We start from the raw sequence: 15,068 nt of genomic DNA, 5'->3' as shown, positions 1-15,068 counted from the left end.
ACAGAGGAGCCTGAGGGAAGTACAGTCCATGGGGTCTCAAAAGAGTCGGACACAACTGAGCGACTAACATACCGGTCAGATGGTTAGGCTCTAAAAGTCAGTTTCCACCGGCGAGGAGGTTGCGGTAGGGGCAGAGAGGAGAGGTTGAGTGCAGAATGAATGAGTAAGCAGAGAATCCAAAATGCCTGCAAACTTTTGCTCCTGTGCAAGTTTGGCAAGGGTGACCCAGTTGGCTCCGAGATGAAATTCTCAATATCTGGAGCTTGAGATGAATGTCAGTGGGATGCAATGTTTTGAGGTACAGCTGTTCATTCCTGAAGTTTCCCACCCTTACTCCCCCAACTCCCCCTCTCCCCCCACAGAGAAGTTTCTAGTCTTAATGAGATGAAACAATGAGGTAGGTTTATTTAAGAAAAAAAAAAAAAAAAGAGGAAGTTGTCTACTTTAGATACCAGAGCAGCAAGTGCGCTTGTGATAATGGGGGTGAGGCAGAGAGAGGGGGTCATGCCCTTTCTCAGGACCGCTAGACCTCAGTCTCCCAACCCCGCCACGGGATGCTCTGCACAGCTGCTGCAACAGGCCGAGCCTGCAGGGTACAGGAAGGGGGGTTGTTTAGTTTCTAGAGGACATCTGTTTTTCTAAACTACTTCTCTCCTTTCCAAAAGCTGGCAAGCCTTAGTCATCTCGGCTCGGCACGAACCCACAAGTGTGCGTGTGTGGCTCGGCTCAGGCCCCGCCCTCGGGCGCACACAGCCACCGCGGAGACCCGGCCGGATTGCGGTTCTGGCCTTGGCTGCGAGTGGCTTCTCCGGAGCCGCCCGGCCTCCTCCCCTAAAGAGGACGGCCCGGCCGCCGCGCGGTGCCAGAGCCGAGTACGAGGAAGAAAAGTTTGCAGTGCCGGGCGGAGGCGGGGAACCCGAACCGAGCGCTCCTCCGTTTTCAAGTGTACGCGGCGGCGGCCGCGTCCCGGGCGGCCCTCCTGGAGGACCCGAGCTCTGTAGCGGAGGCTGGAGGCTCGACCCGAGGCGGCGGAGGAACTTCTGCGAGCAGTCGCCGCGGGCCCCGGTGACCTGCAGGAACTCTCCGGAATCGGGAGGGGGAGGGCCGGATCGCTCTTCCACGGGGATTCGTCAAGAGTTCCGGCGGCAGCTGCGGCGGCGGCGGAGTCTCCCTTTGTCCTGCTAGGACCTCCCTCCTTCCCTGTCTCCCTCCCTCTGTCAGTCAGTGGGTCCCGCTGGCCCAGGCGCCGGCGCCCTAAGGGACTCGCTATCCCCCCCACCTCAGGGTGCGTCCCTGGTCACTCCCACCACCCTAGCGTCGCCGCCGAGTGGAGCCGAGCCGAGCCGAGGGGGGCTGCGAGCAGGAGGGAGCCGCAGACCCCCGGCCGCAGGATGGTGGCGGGGCTCTCCCCGGCCCGCTGTCCCGGGCGCTGGCTGATCCCTGGGCTGTGGCTGCTTGCTCTCAGCGGTCCCGGGGGGCTGCTGAGCGCCCAGGAGCAGCCCTCCTGCCACGGAGCCTTTGATCTCTACTTCGTCTTGGACAAGTGAGTGCGGGAAAAGGGATCCAGGGTCTCCTGGGCAGAGTGGCCCTGGGTGGTGAGCTGTGGTGGGGGGAGGCTGAGCTGTCTGTGCGACCTGGGGAGGGGTGAGGGGCAACTCCGGTGATGGGCGCCCTGTTGCTATCTCTGTCCGAAAGCCGAGTGCTTTCGGATCTGTGCGGGCTGTGGGGTAATAGGAGGAGCCCGGAGCTGCTAGGCTCTCTAGGGAGATGGGCAGTCACTGCTGGCCAGTGGCTGGGTTTCTTAGGAAATGGGAGTGCTGTCACTTGGGGTAACCTTCTGCGACCCTAGGACCCACATAAGACTCCTTCTGGGTCCCTCAGTCCTCAACGCCTCACGCTGGCTAAAGTTTGCCGGGTTTTATCCTGAGCACAGCACTTTCATTGTAGCTTGGCAGTCTGAAGTTAACGTACTCACTGTGGTTTGCATTTCCTTCTGAGGAAGGCTGTGTTTATTTGAAGAGCTGGGATCTTACTCCAGACAATTAGCAGGCAGGTGATCCCTGAAGATGGGTAGACTTCCTAGGTTCTTGTAGCACCTACCTTTCAGTTGCTGATACTGTTAACTTGGCTTGAAGAAGAGGTCAGGTTACACCCCTGTAACTGTGTTGTTTTTCTGATTCGTTCAATTTTCTTTTTCAGGTCTGGGAGTGTGGCAAATAACTGGATTGAGATTTACAATTTTGTTCAGCAACTTACAGAGAGATTTGTAAGGTATTTCTCCTACTTTCCTTTTCTAAGCAGGGAACTTTGAGGTGGAGGCAAGTAGACCAAAGGCTAGATAGGGTATCCTTTTTTGGAAACCATTTGCAGGGAAAGCCTTTACTGAAGTGTTGATTTTTAAGTGCCTCAAGGTCTTATCACACACAAGCTGTTATTAGGACAGCCCTTCAGTTGTTGAGGACTTATTTCATCTGGATCTCAGAAACTTGGCTCAGGCTCTGGGGAAGTATCTTCAGATATGATTCCAAATGTCTTTTCCTTTCTGAGTTTTCATCTGTTTTGAATTTCATTTATGCTTTCTCATAATTTATCACTTTAAAAGTTTATGCTAATAATACCCATAATATATTTTCCATTCCACACAATTCTTAGCATTATTGAGGTCCTCATTAAGAAAAAAAGTGTTGGTAAACTTCAAATGAGCATGTGTTAATAACCCACTACCAGAAAAGGCACTTGTGTGTGTGTGTGTTTAAAGAAATGACTTGTGTTTACACAATGTGTGGGTGTGTGGCTGGTTTAAAATTTAACTGTTCTATATATGCAATAAGCCTTACTAGGAAAGATTGGTTTGTCTCCTATAAAAAGCATAACTGCTATGATAGCCAGCTTACTCTCTTATTTAGAGGTAACCAGAAATTAGTGGCTTTCTTATTTAAAAGTAACCCTAGGACACTAGGCTTTTGAGGCTTTTTTCCTCCTCCTCTCTTTTTTTTTCTTTTTAAAGAAGAAAAAATGCAACGAGGAAATGCAAGTTTATCAAGATAATGGAAAGGACATGAAAAGGAGCTGTATCATTAAATATTGCTTCTTTCAGTCGTGTTAGCCCAAATGTTTTCTTTAAAACGGCTTGGATGATCAAAACATTTTGAAAGTCATGTTGCAAGTAACTTCAAACAATCTGTAGAGGCCTAGGAAATCCTTGCTTTCAGTTATTGGCAGCAGTAAGCTTATCCCTATAAAAATGTATGCTTGTCCATGTTCAGTCATCAGTCTTCTGTTTAAGAAGCCAAGTATAACACTCATTTCTGGACAGGGTCTAAGGTAAGCTTGTCTAGGAAAGAAAAATAAACAAGGCTCTATATCGTTAAGTGTCAAAGGCAAGAGACAGAGTTGTTGATAAATTTTCTGATTTAATCCAAGAGTGTGCAGAGTGTCTCATAGATTTTGATCAAAAGCAGTGGGTCGTTTCAGTACATTTCCAAGAAGTAGGGCTCTTATTTGGTCTGGTTTACAAGTTGGAATTCTATAGTAAACAGTTCTCTGGCGCAAGTTGTTCAGTTACTAACCCATAATATATTGTAGGAAATGAGTAAAGGGTGACTACTGAAGTGAATGACTTTTCAAATATGTATAACCCTTGGGCATCATTCTGCTCTTCAGTTTATAGAGCTGAGTGTTACAGCTTCAGGTTCAGATCTTAATAAACATTGCATAGGGTGTCTTTGAAACAGGAATCATTCTGAGAGATCAAGGCTTAGAGCTTAAAAGGTGTAGTTAACTAGGGCAGTTGTTGCCAGTGGGAAGTATGATGCTTGAGACTTAGAGAACTGAACATGTCTAATCAAAATGTGATTTGTTCTTCTCTTTCACATTGTCCTTGACACTCTTTAAGTAATCCTACCTCAGGATAACTTGTATGAACTCCTCTCATAGTTGTGGTAATTAAATCAAACCGGCTTGTCTCCAGTCCTAAACTTGCTATGATAATCATTCTGAAGGGATTGGCCTCCTTGAAGGAGATGAGGTAGAAGCCCAAAGAAAGAGCTTGCTAGAAAAAAAAAAGAAAGAAAGAAAGAAAGAAAATTTTCCACTGGCCTGGAATTTATCTTTCTAGGTAATTTCTTCCTAAAGTGGCCCTGTGGGTCAGAGAGGAGTGCCTGAGTGCTGAGCAGCACTGACTAAATCCAGAATGACTTATGTGACAATGGTAATGTTGAGCAGAGTTCATGTATCTACTTAGAGGTTCCATTTAAGAGAAGCCTGGACAGTTCATTGAGACTGATTTTAAATGAGACTCCCTAGCTATACATCTGTATTATATCAATATTTCTTTTAAAAATGTTTTAACTGCCTCTTTTCTTATTTTGCAGCCCTCAAATGAGATTATCTTTCATTGTGTTTTCTTCTCAAGCCACCATTATTTTGCCATTAACCGGAGACAGGTTAGTGCATTATCACTTTGCTGCAGGCTTTTAGTAGAGACTGATCTTAAAGGAATGATGGATATTTCCAAGTGGTGATTCAGGCCTCTCAGTGGAATCAAGCAAGTACCACAGACAATTTAGTTCTCTTCACTAATAGAGAGAAAAGGAGGTATGAATAATATAAAAGCGCAGCTAATCTGAAAATCAATATCATTCATATTGCTGTGGAATGTACAATGAGACCCAGATCTCTGCCTTAGTTGTGTGTTTACGGCCTCCCACCTTTCCCCCGCTCTGTTACTGTGAGTAGTTCTACATCTTTCTTGTTTAGATGTAATGTATTAATCAACTAGGAATTTGAAGAACATTAAGGAGGAGAAAGATATGGATCTATTTGGATAATTTACTAGATGGAGCAGACATCCTGCATCTTTAGACTTACTCTGAGGTCCACTGATGCCAAATATGTTTACCTTTATGAAAGCACTTGCTTTTAATTTCATAAATATACATATTTATGAATTTGAATTTAATTTCATATATATATATAGTTTTTCCCCAAATCAATATCATAATACTTTATATGACCGTTTTGGTGTCATTTGAACTAATCATTGTGGCAAGTTAGAAGTAGTCATTGATGTTAGGTGGTAGCCTGGATGGGAGGGGAGATTGGGGAAGAATGGATACATGTGTATGTATAGCTGGGTCCCTTTGTGGTCCATCTGGAGCTATCACAACATGGTTAATCAGCTATACTCCATCATAGAATAAAGTTAAAAAAACAAGTAGTCATTGACATTTTAAAGAATGGTTCTTTCCATAGTGGGAAGGGAGATTTTCTACTTCATTTAACATGAAGTACACAAGGTAGTTCTTGATCAGTTCTTGAATAAATGAGTAGATTAGTTTTAATGTGAAACCCAATTTCTCCAAACTGTAGTTTCAGCAAGGAAGGCTGTTGTACCTTGTTCTGTGTAATATGTGGATTTCTGAGGTTTTGTGTTTATAGTTCCTTTAAATAAAGTTTTTTTTTTTTTTACTTTAAAAATGTTGAGAACACATAATATTTAAAAGAGCTTACAGAGGTAATTTATTTAAAATTCCCAGAATCGATTTGGAAAATCCATCAAACTTCTAACATATTTGTGCTTTAAGTTTTACTTTTCCTGGAGAGGAAATCTCTCTGTAGGTGGGGAGTCCAGCTTATGACCTCAGTCTCCTCTCTGATACTTCGTTACATACTTTCTCATGTACATCTGGGTCTCATCAAAGGCCAGGGCAACAGTAATCCCTAACAACCCAAATACAACAGCTGTTTATTCCCACTGATATAACAGTCCTTGTCTTCATGAAAAGAATTTTTTCCATTGCCCAGCTTAATTTCCAAAGAAACAGCTTTTGATTCACCCCAGGTCAGTCAGTGGTAAAGAATCCACCTGCCAAGGCAGGAGCTGCAGTTTTGATCCTGGATTGGGAAGATACCTTGGACGAGGAAATGGTAACCCACTCCTGTATTCTTGCCTAGGAAGTCCCATGGACAGAGGAGCCTGGCAGGCTACAGTCCATGGGGTCGCAAAGAATTGGATACGACTGAGCAACTGAGCATATACAAAGCACATCCATTAAGACAAAAAGAGAACCATGCTAACATTTGTGGAGTGCACATGTAGAGAAAAGCATTTAGACTATTGCCAGACACACAACAGACTCTCAGTAATTGTTAACTGCCTGCTTTGTGCTAGGTTCTCTGTTAGGTACTTTATATGTGAGTTCTCCAGCACTTTGATGAAGTGTAATCACAGGTCAGCAAGATTGGTATTGCATCAGCAGGCATGGAAGGGGTTTAAATTGTGTTAATCTCACTAACACAATTTTTACTATTACTATACACTATAGTAATAGTAAATTTATATTACTGTACACAATCTCACTAACACAATTTTAATCCAGGAGTTGGTGATGGACGGGAAAGCCTGGCGTGCTGCAGTTCATGGGATCACAAAGAGTTGGACATGACTGAGAGAATGAACTAAACTGAATCTCACTAAAGATTTTCCGTTGTCATTGGTTGAATCTGATAAGGCAGAGGTTGGGAAAAAGAGGCTTCTGTTTCCAGAGGCAGCATAATATTGCAGCTGAAAGTTGCTGAACCAATTTCCTAGCCAAATGGTCACAGACAAGTGACAGCCTCTTTATGCTTCACTTTTTTCCATCTGAATAATGATAATGATGATGGTCATAATAATAATACCTACCTCATAAGACTGCTGTAAAAATTGAAGTCAGTGAGTGTGGACAGTGAAGGACAGAGTCTGGCATATATGTATCAGGAGAAGAGAGCTTTGTTGTTGTTATTATCTGCAGTTAGGGAGTGTGCAGTATTTTAATGATGGGGATGCATTATCCTTATATAAAGGGATTATTGTACTGCTTGAAAGGATTTATAATAGTCCAGGAGGAATTCTAATATAATGCTATTTGCAACTTTTAAAAAAACATAGGTGGCTCTTCTGTCTCTTTTTAAATAGAAATAAATTTAGTTTTAACAAATTTCCCTGTTTGCCAAATTGCATTAGTTTGGGGTAGCAGAATGTACACTAACAAGGCTTGGGTTAGAGTTCCAGTTTTGCTACTTATTGGTTAGAGATGGGATAAATCATCTTCTCATTCTGTCAGTATTTATGTCTGTAAACTGCAAGCATAATCTACTGTGTTTTCCTTCTTTCTTTCTTTTTTTTTTTTTTTTACTGTGTTTCCTTAAGAGATTTGTTGGGATCAAAAATAAGACAATGCATACAGAAATATTTTATTACAGAACAGTTTCCATTAAAGGATTACTTTCTGAACCTAGTTGTTCTTTTACCAATTTTATTTAAATAGTAACTTTTCAAATTTCTCTGGTCCTCTATATTTGGATATAAGGTCACTTTTCATTCATTATACCCCCTTTAAAAAAAAATTGGGGTATTGTTGCTTTACAATGTTGTGTGTTTCTGCTATACAACAAAGTGAGTAAGCTATATGTGTGCATATAACTCTTCCCTCTTGGACCTTCCTTTCCTTGCAACCCCTTCCCCCTCCTCCCCTCCTTCCACCCACCTCCTGCCCCAGCATCTCACCCCTCTAGGTCACCACAGAGTACTGAGCTGAGCTCCAGACACTATTCAGCAGCTTCCCACCAGCTATCTATTTTGCACACGGGTGATATGTTTATGTCAAGCCTAGTCTCTCAATTCAGCCCACTCTCTCCATGTCTACATGTCCATTTTCTATATCTGCATCTCCATTCCTGCCTTTTAAGTGTGCAGAAACTATTCGCATATTTAGCTGCAAGATCACTGAACGAATGTTGCCACAGCTATTGGGGATCCTTGTTTCAAAGTCTAGAAAGGGGAATTCTACTCATGAACTTTCTTGACGTCACACTTAGAGGTCTGAGCGCATAGGGAAAGCAAAGGTCAAATACATCAGGTTTCACAATTTTGTTTCTATTTCTCATAATTCTTCTGTAGCTTGGTAAATATGAGAATACCTCTTTCACATTTCAAAGTGTTGCTAAATATCTTCAGTAGAGATGAAGCAAGATTAGAAGGCAGTAAGTCCTTACAGTTGGATTATGTCTCCTGTTAGGGTTTCATCATAAAGTCTGGTACTATGTAAATGCATGAACAGAATAATAAACACGGCAAGAAATGATCAGTTATCCATTTTATATGCTCAAGATTCAAAACCATTATTTTTTTAAAATTTATGTTTATTTATTGGCTGCTTTGGGTTTTTGTCGCTGCATATGGGCTTTCTCTAGTTGAGGCGAGTGGGGGCTACTCTAGTTGTGGTGTGAGGGCTTCTCATTGTAGTGGCTTCTCTCATTGTGGAGCATGGGCTCTAGAGCACACAGGCTTTCGTAGCTGTGACACATGGGCTTAGTTGCCCTGTGGCATGTGAAATCTGCCTGGATGAGGGATCAAACCTCTGTCCCCTGAATTGGCAGGCAGATTCTTAACCACTGGACCACCAGGAAAGTCCTAAAACATTATTATTTTGAATATTTCAATTTGAAACATTCTATTCTTTTGCCCTCATGATTTTTGTTTTATTTTATTTTCGTTGTTGTTGTTAAGTTGCTGCGTCCTGTCTGACTCTTTGCGACCCCATGAACTGTAGCATGCCGTCCTCTGTCCTCCACTGTCTCCGGCTCAGATTCCTGTACATTGAGTTGGAGATGCTATCTAACCATCTCATCCTCTGCTGCCTGCTTTTCCTTTTGCCTTCAGTCTTTTCCATCAGGGTCTTTTCCAATGAATTGGCTCTTTGTATCGTGTGGCCAAAGTGTTAGAGCTTCAGCTTCAGAATCAGTCATTCCAATGAATATTCAGGCTTGATTTCCTGTAGAATTGACTGGTTTGATCTTCTTGGAGTCCAAGGGACTCTCAAGAGTCTTCTCTTTTATCCTCCATATCTGGTAATCCCTCCACTCACCTACCCACCATCCTGTTCTGCCTACCCTGTATACCGTGTTTTGAGCATTATATGCTCTGGAGGTAACACAAGGATCTTGTGTGTGATAGTGAGGAGTGTACACAAACACATATAACTCAGGGCTGTATTATAGGATCCAGTAAGAGGAAAGGAGATCCAACCAGTCCATTCTGAAGGAGATCAGCCCTGGGATTTCTTTGGAAAGAATGATGCTAAAGCTGAAACTCCAGTACTTTGGCCACCTCACGCGAAGAGTTGACTCATTGGAAAAGACTCTGATGCTGGGAGGGATTGGGGGCAGGAGGAGAAGGGGTCAACAGAGGATGAGATGGCTGGATGGCATCACTGACTCGATGGATGTGAGTCTGAGTGAACTCTGGGAGTTGGTGATGGACAGGGAGGCCTGGCGTGCTGCAACTCACGGGGTTGCAAAGAGTAGGACACGACTGAGTGACTGAACTGAACTGAACTAAAGAGGAAAGTGCTGAGTGTTGACTCAATATGGAAATATCCAGCCTCTCAGTGTTAGAGAATTTGAATCAAGACTCATTTAAAAGGATATTTTTAGTTATTGTGTTGAATAATTGGTGATAGTGAATTATGCTTAGTTCTGTTCAGTGTAATCTTAATGAGGTAAAAGCGATTTAGTTGGAAACATTTAGTGAACATTTTTATGTGCTAGATACTGTGCAAAATGCTTTCTATTCATTACTTAACTTAACCCTTATTATCAACTCCATGTCGTAGATACTGTTATCTCAACTTTACAAATGAGGAAACTGAAGCTGAGAAAGGAAATGTAGCTTGTCCAAGGACACACAGTTAATCAGTGATGAGGAGTATATTAGCCAGAATAGGCTCTTGAAATGTAGAGTAGATCATGCCACTCTTGCTCTTAAGACAATCTGATGGCTTAGAGTAGAAAGCATTTCCCAGTGGCCTAAAAGCCCTATCTGACTGCTCACCCAATCCTGTCCTAACACTGCATGCCACAGTCTCACCCACTGGCCACCTTTCCCTTCCCTGAACGGGCCAAGTGTGTTTCTGTACTAGAAGTTTTGCTCTTTGTCTTCCCCATGTCTTCCCTGGCCTCATCCCATGCGTCACCTCCCCAGAGAGGCCTTGCCTTGGCATCAGGTGTGAAGCACTCCTACCCCACCTTTCCAGTAATGTCTCACAATTCTCTGTTTGGGTGTCACTTTTTGAAATTGTTCTGATAATTAATCGATTTATTTTATCTCCATAACCCTAATGTAAACTGCATGAGAGCAGGGGGGTCTTCTTGTCACCTCTATATCTTAACACCTATAACAGAACTTGAAACATAGATGCTCAGTAAATATATGTTGAATGAACGATTGGGTTGGTCTTACTCTAGAACCTGAGTTATTAACTGCTATCAAATGTTTTCTCTCAAGAAATAATAAAACATGATTTATATTTGCTAATCTTCTCATTCCTACTGCTATAGATCAGTTACCAACATTTCCAACTCTCTTTTTGATATACTTGTCCCCAACTTGAAAAAGTCATATAATTGTTTGACCTGATAATAATAATCAATTACTTAGGAAAAAAATATTCTGTAGACAAACTTCTAGGAAATTAAATCATTTGATTAAATTTATATAAAAGTGTAAGTAATATATACATTTCTGTTATTTGGAAGGATTTCTTTTAATTCCTTTGAATTCAAGTTAAAGTTTACTTGTGATGATAGTTTGTAATTTATAAATTGGTTCATTCATTTTGCAGGCAGGGAAATTTGTCAGTATCTGTAAATGTTTAGAAGTCTTCTATCAGCAATTTTACTTTTTAGGACTATGCCCTACTGAAATAGTAGCATCAGTGTGCAAAAATAGGTATATGCGAGATTAAACCCTGAAGCATTGTTCATAATGTGAAAATGGTAGTAAATCTAAATGCTCATCAGTTGATGATACTGTAATTAAATTAGAGTATATGCATAGAATTGGATACTATGCAGTCATTCAAAGAATTGGAAAATCTATATATATGGCTATGAAAATATGTCTAAGATATACTAGTTGAGAAAAGCAAGTTGCAAAATGCTCTGTTAAAGATGATAAACAAAAACAAAAATTTTAATGGCTTTTATGGTATGTGTGTATGATAATGAATGCATGGAAAAAAGCCTGGAAGATGAGCCACAAATTGCTAACAGTAATATTGTCTTAGCAATGAGGTTCAGGGCGGGGGCTCCTTCATGTTTGAGTTTCTATACATTTAGGTTATTCAATTTTATTTGAATAATGTACTATTTATAAAAAACAAATGCTTAGGTTTAAAAGAAATATTACTGACTTATGTAGCCAGAGACAACTCTCTTGGTATCAGAATGGAACTCAGAAGCTAGAAAGTATAGACAGTAGGACTAGGGCATTGTTGTTGTTCTTCAGTCACTCAGTCCTGTCTGACTCTTTGTGAACCCATGGACTGTAGCACGCCAGGCTCTTCTGTCCTCCACCATCTCTTGGAGTTTGCTCAAATTCACGTCAGTTGAGTTAGTGGTATGCTGTGCTTGGTCGCTCAGTCATGTCCGACTCTTTTTGACCTCGTGAACTGTAGCTCGCCAGGCTTCTTTGTCCATGGAGATTTTCCAGGCACGAATACTGGAGTGGGTTGCCATGCCCTCCTTCAGGGGATCTTCCCAACCCAAGAATTGAACACAGGTCTCCTGCCTTGCTTCTGCCTCCAATGCAGAAGACCTAGGTTCGATCCCTGGGTGGGGAAGATTCCCTGGAGAAGGAAACAACAACCCACTCCAGTACTTTTGCCTGGAAAATCCCATGGACTAAGGAGCCTGGTAGGCTACAGTCCATGGGGTCACAAAGAGTCGGACGTGACTGAGTGACTTCACTTCTTTGCTTCACTTCTCCTGCCTTGCAGGAAGATTCTTTATGGTCTGAGCCACCAGGGAAGCTCAAGAATACTGGAGTGGGTAGCCTGTCCTTGCTCCAGGGGAGCTTCCCGACTCAGGAATCTAACTGTGGTTTCCTGCATTTCAGGCAGATTCTTTACCAGCTGAACTACTAGGGAAACCCATTGAGTCAGTGATGCTGTCTAACCATCTCGTCCTCTGCTGCCGCTTCTCCTTTTGCCTTCAATTTTTCCCAGTGTCATAGTCTTTTCCAATGAGTTGGCTCTTTGCATCAGGCGGCCAAAGTGTTGCAGCTTCAGTTTCAGCAACAGTCCTTCCAAAAAAAAAAACCCCAAAAACAGTCCTTCCAGTGACTATTCAGGGTTGATTTCCTGACTAGCAGTAGAACATATTCAGCTGTTAACTTGGGGAGTGCTGAAGTGAAATGAAATGAAAGTTGTTTAGTCATGTGCAACTCTTTGCGATCCCATGGACTATACAATCCATGGAATTCTCCAGGCCAGAATACTGGAGTGGATAGCCTTCCCCTTCTCCAGGGTATCTTTCCAACCCAGGGATTGAACCCCGGTCTCCCACATTGCAGGTGGATTCTTTACCAGCTGAGCCAGAAGGGAAGCCTGGCGGGGGATGGGGGTGGGGCGGGGGGCGGGGCGGGGATCCTGAAGGTTGCTTGTTAAATGTAGACATCAGGACTGGACTTTGGGTCAGAAAAACATAGGCGCTGTATACGAGCTGTGTAACTTTGGACAAGTTATTTTACCTCTTGCTACCCAATTCCCTTGTCTGTTATAAGGAGCTGATCATTCCTACTGTGTAGAAGTGTTGGAGTAATGTTGGGATGATTAAGTGCACATAATGCATGAGAAGGCCTAATGAATGACTAGGTGGGAAGGAGGCTGAGGCTGAGATGAGATCTGGGTCTTATCACTGTACCACCTCATCACCATTGTGTGCCCAGCTTCTAGCAGAAGTTTGAAGTCAAGTGACTTTGCTCAGAGTGACACGGCTAAGTCAGAGCCAGAATTCACCCCTGCGTATGGCTCTTGAGCATGAGCATCTAACCATTCCACTGCCTCAGAATCTTTGCTCCCCTTTCTCTAGCTGGTTTCCAGAATTTGTCAGAGTTGTCATAATTCAAAGATATATTCATCCTCTAAATTTCTTCTGTTCTCTTACAAACCAGTGACGTGGTGAGAGGAAGTGACTAGTTGTTTTTGTTTAGATTCTAACAGGGAAGTAGTTTTTCCTGTTGAGAAAAGTCAGTGCTGGTCACACATTGTGCTAATTCTGAGAGGTCTGAGCATGGCAGCAACTCAGAGTGTAGTCGTGGATATGGCAATAGTTGTTTTCAGCGAAGTCCCATGTTTGCTTTATGGGTATTTTCTAGAAAATTAAATGCATTGTTACTCAAGTCTGGAAGACAGACCTGGCACACTAAGGTGGTAGAATGCAGAGGTCATTTTATCATGGCCCAGTAAGGTGTTGAAAGAGGAAATGGGGTATAAACATACAAGATACAGCAGATACAGACTTTAGGTGTCACCTGGGTACCTCACTTAGATAAGTGTAGACTAAATTAGAGACAAGTTTTCACAAACCCGTCTTGTATGGGGCATTTTGTAAGCAGATGTTTTTGAATCTAGAACTCTGACCTAGGATTCATTGGTCTGGAATCTGTACCACAGAGACCTTGACATATATTGGCCTTACAATGACATGTTAAATAAAGAGTAAACAAATTTTTATATAAAGTATGAGTTCTTAAGATAATGTATTGGCAATATTTGTGTCTGAAAAATCATCTTTCACTCTTTTGAAAGCCTTGAAAATCTTTTAGGTTGAGCTAATAGGGAACAATTTTTTTTTTTTTTTTGCTGTTTATTCTTCATACTGTATGCCATATAACAGTGTATAATGGCATAATTAAATAGATAGCTAGGATGGTCCCACATTTGAATGAGTGAGCATATTTCCTCTCCTGTAATTTTTCTAATTTTGTCAGGCTGATTATATAATATTGTGGTTTATTAATGGAAAGAGACAGAAGTAGTAAAGTTTATTGAGCACTTACTATGTATCAGACATTTTGCTAAATGCTTTATTTGTAATTGCTAAGTGCTAAGTAGATTATAAATCATTTGTAATTTTGTATGGACATGAACAACATCTTGAGAAGATTGTTTTGTCTCATATTCTACTTAATCTACTAAGTTTTATTTTCCAAGAGCAATATTTAATTATGTTATGTAACTATACTTCAGCCACCTGATGTGAAGAGCTGACTCATTGGAAAAGACCCTGGTGCTGGGAAAGATTGAGGGCAGGAGGAGAAGGGGACAACAGAGGATGAGATGGTTGGATGGCATCATCAAATCAATGGACATGAGTTTGGGTAAACTCTAGGAGTTGGTGACGGACAGGGAGGCCTGGCATGCTGTGGTCCATGGGGTTGCAAAGAGTCGGACACAACTGAGCAACTGAACTGAACTGAAATCTTTATGAAGTTTCTGTGTATTCCTACATTTTGTTTGCACTTCTGTTCATTTCATATCCCTGGCTGATAATCTCTTGAGGATAAAGTACAGTTCAGTTCAGTTCAGTTCAGTCACTCACTCGAGGCTGACTCTTCATGAGCCCATGGACTGCAGCACGCCAGGCTTCCCTGTTCATCATCAACTCCCAGAGCTTGTTCAAACTCATGTCCATCGAGTCTGTGATGCCATCCAACCATCTCATCCTTTGTTATCCCCTTCTCCTCCTGCCTTCAATCTTTCCCAACATCACGGTCTTTTCCAGTGAGTCAGTTCTTCCTATCAGGTGGCCACAGTATGGAGTTTCAGCTTTAGCATCCATCCTTCCAATGAGTATTCAGGACTGATTTCCTTTAGGGTGGACTGGTTGGATCTCCTTGCAGTCCAAGGGACTGTCAAGAGTCTTCTCCAACACCACAGTTCAAAAGCATCAATTCTTCAGTGCTCAGCTTTCTTTATGGGCCAGCTCTCACATCCACACATGACCACTGGAAAAACCATAGCTTTGACTAGATGGACCTTTGTCAGCAAAGTAATGTCTTTGCTTTTCAATGTGCTGTCTAGGTTGGTCATAATTTTTCTTCCAAGGAGCAAGCGTCTTTTAATTTCATGGCTGCAGTCACTATCTGCAGTGATTTTTGAGCCCAAGAAAATAAAGTCTCTCACTGTTTCCATTGTTTCCCTATCTATTTGCCATAAAGTGATGGGATCAGATGCCGTGATCTT

General features: G+C 42.2%; 1 protein-coding gene across 2 annotated transcripts in view; it reads left to right on the top strand.

Annotated features, from left to right (window-relative positions):
- Nucleotides 1-428: 428 nt before the first annotated feature.
- Nucleotides 429-15,068, top strand: part of ANTXR2 (ANTXR cell adhesion molecule 2) — a 175,218-nt gene continuing 160,578 nt past the window's right edge. Inside the window, exons 1-3 of one of the 2 annotated variants that reach the window (XM_069594457.1) lie at nucleotides 429-1,543; nucleotides 2,200-2,271; nucleotides 4,374-4,445. In XM_069594457.1, the coding sequence (XP_069450558.1) occupies nucleotides 1,392-1,543; nucleotides 2,200-2,271; nucleotides 4,374-4,445 (296 nt within the window). In that variant the 5' untranslated portion in view covers nucleotides 429-1,391. The remainder of the gene's footprint in view (nucleotides 1,544-2,199; nucleotides 2,272-4,373; nucleotides 4,446-15,068) is intronic. The other variant, XM_069594458.1, reaches the window with a different exon arrangement.

Source organism: Ovis canadensis, chromosome 6 (genome assembly GCF_042477335.2).
Source record: "Ovis canadensis isolate MfBH-ARS-UI-01 breed Bighorn chromosome 6, ARS-UI_OviCan_v2, whole genome shotgun sequence".
NCBI lineage: Eukaryota > Metazoa > Chordata > Mammalia > Artiodactyla > Bovidae > Ovis > Ovis canadensis.
Note: the sequence above shows the minus strand (reverse complement) of the source record. Positions and strands in the feature narration are given on the sequence as shown.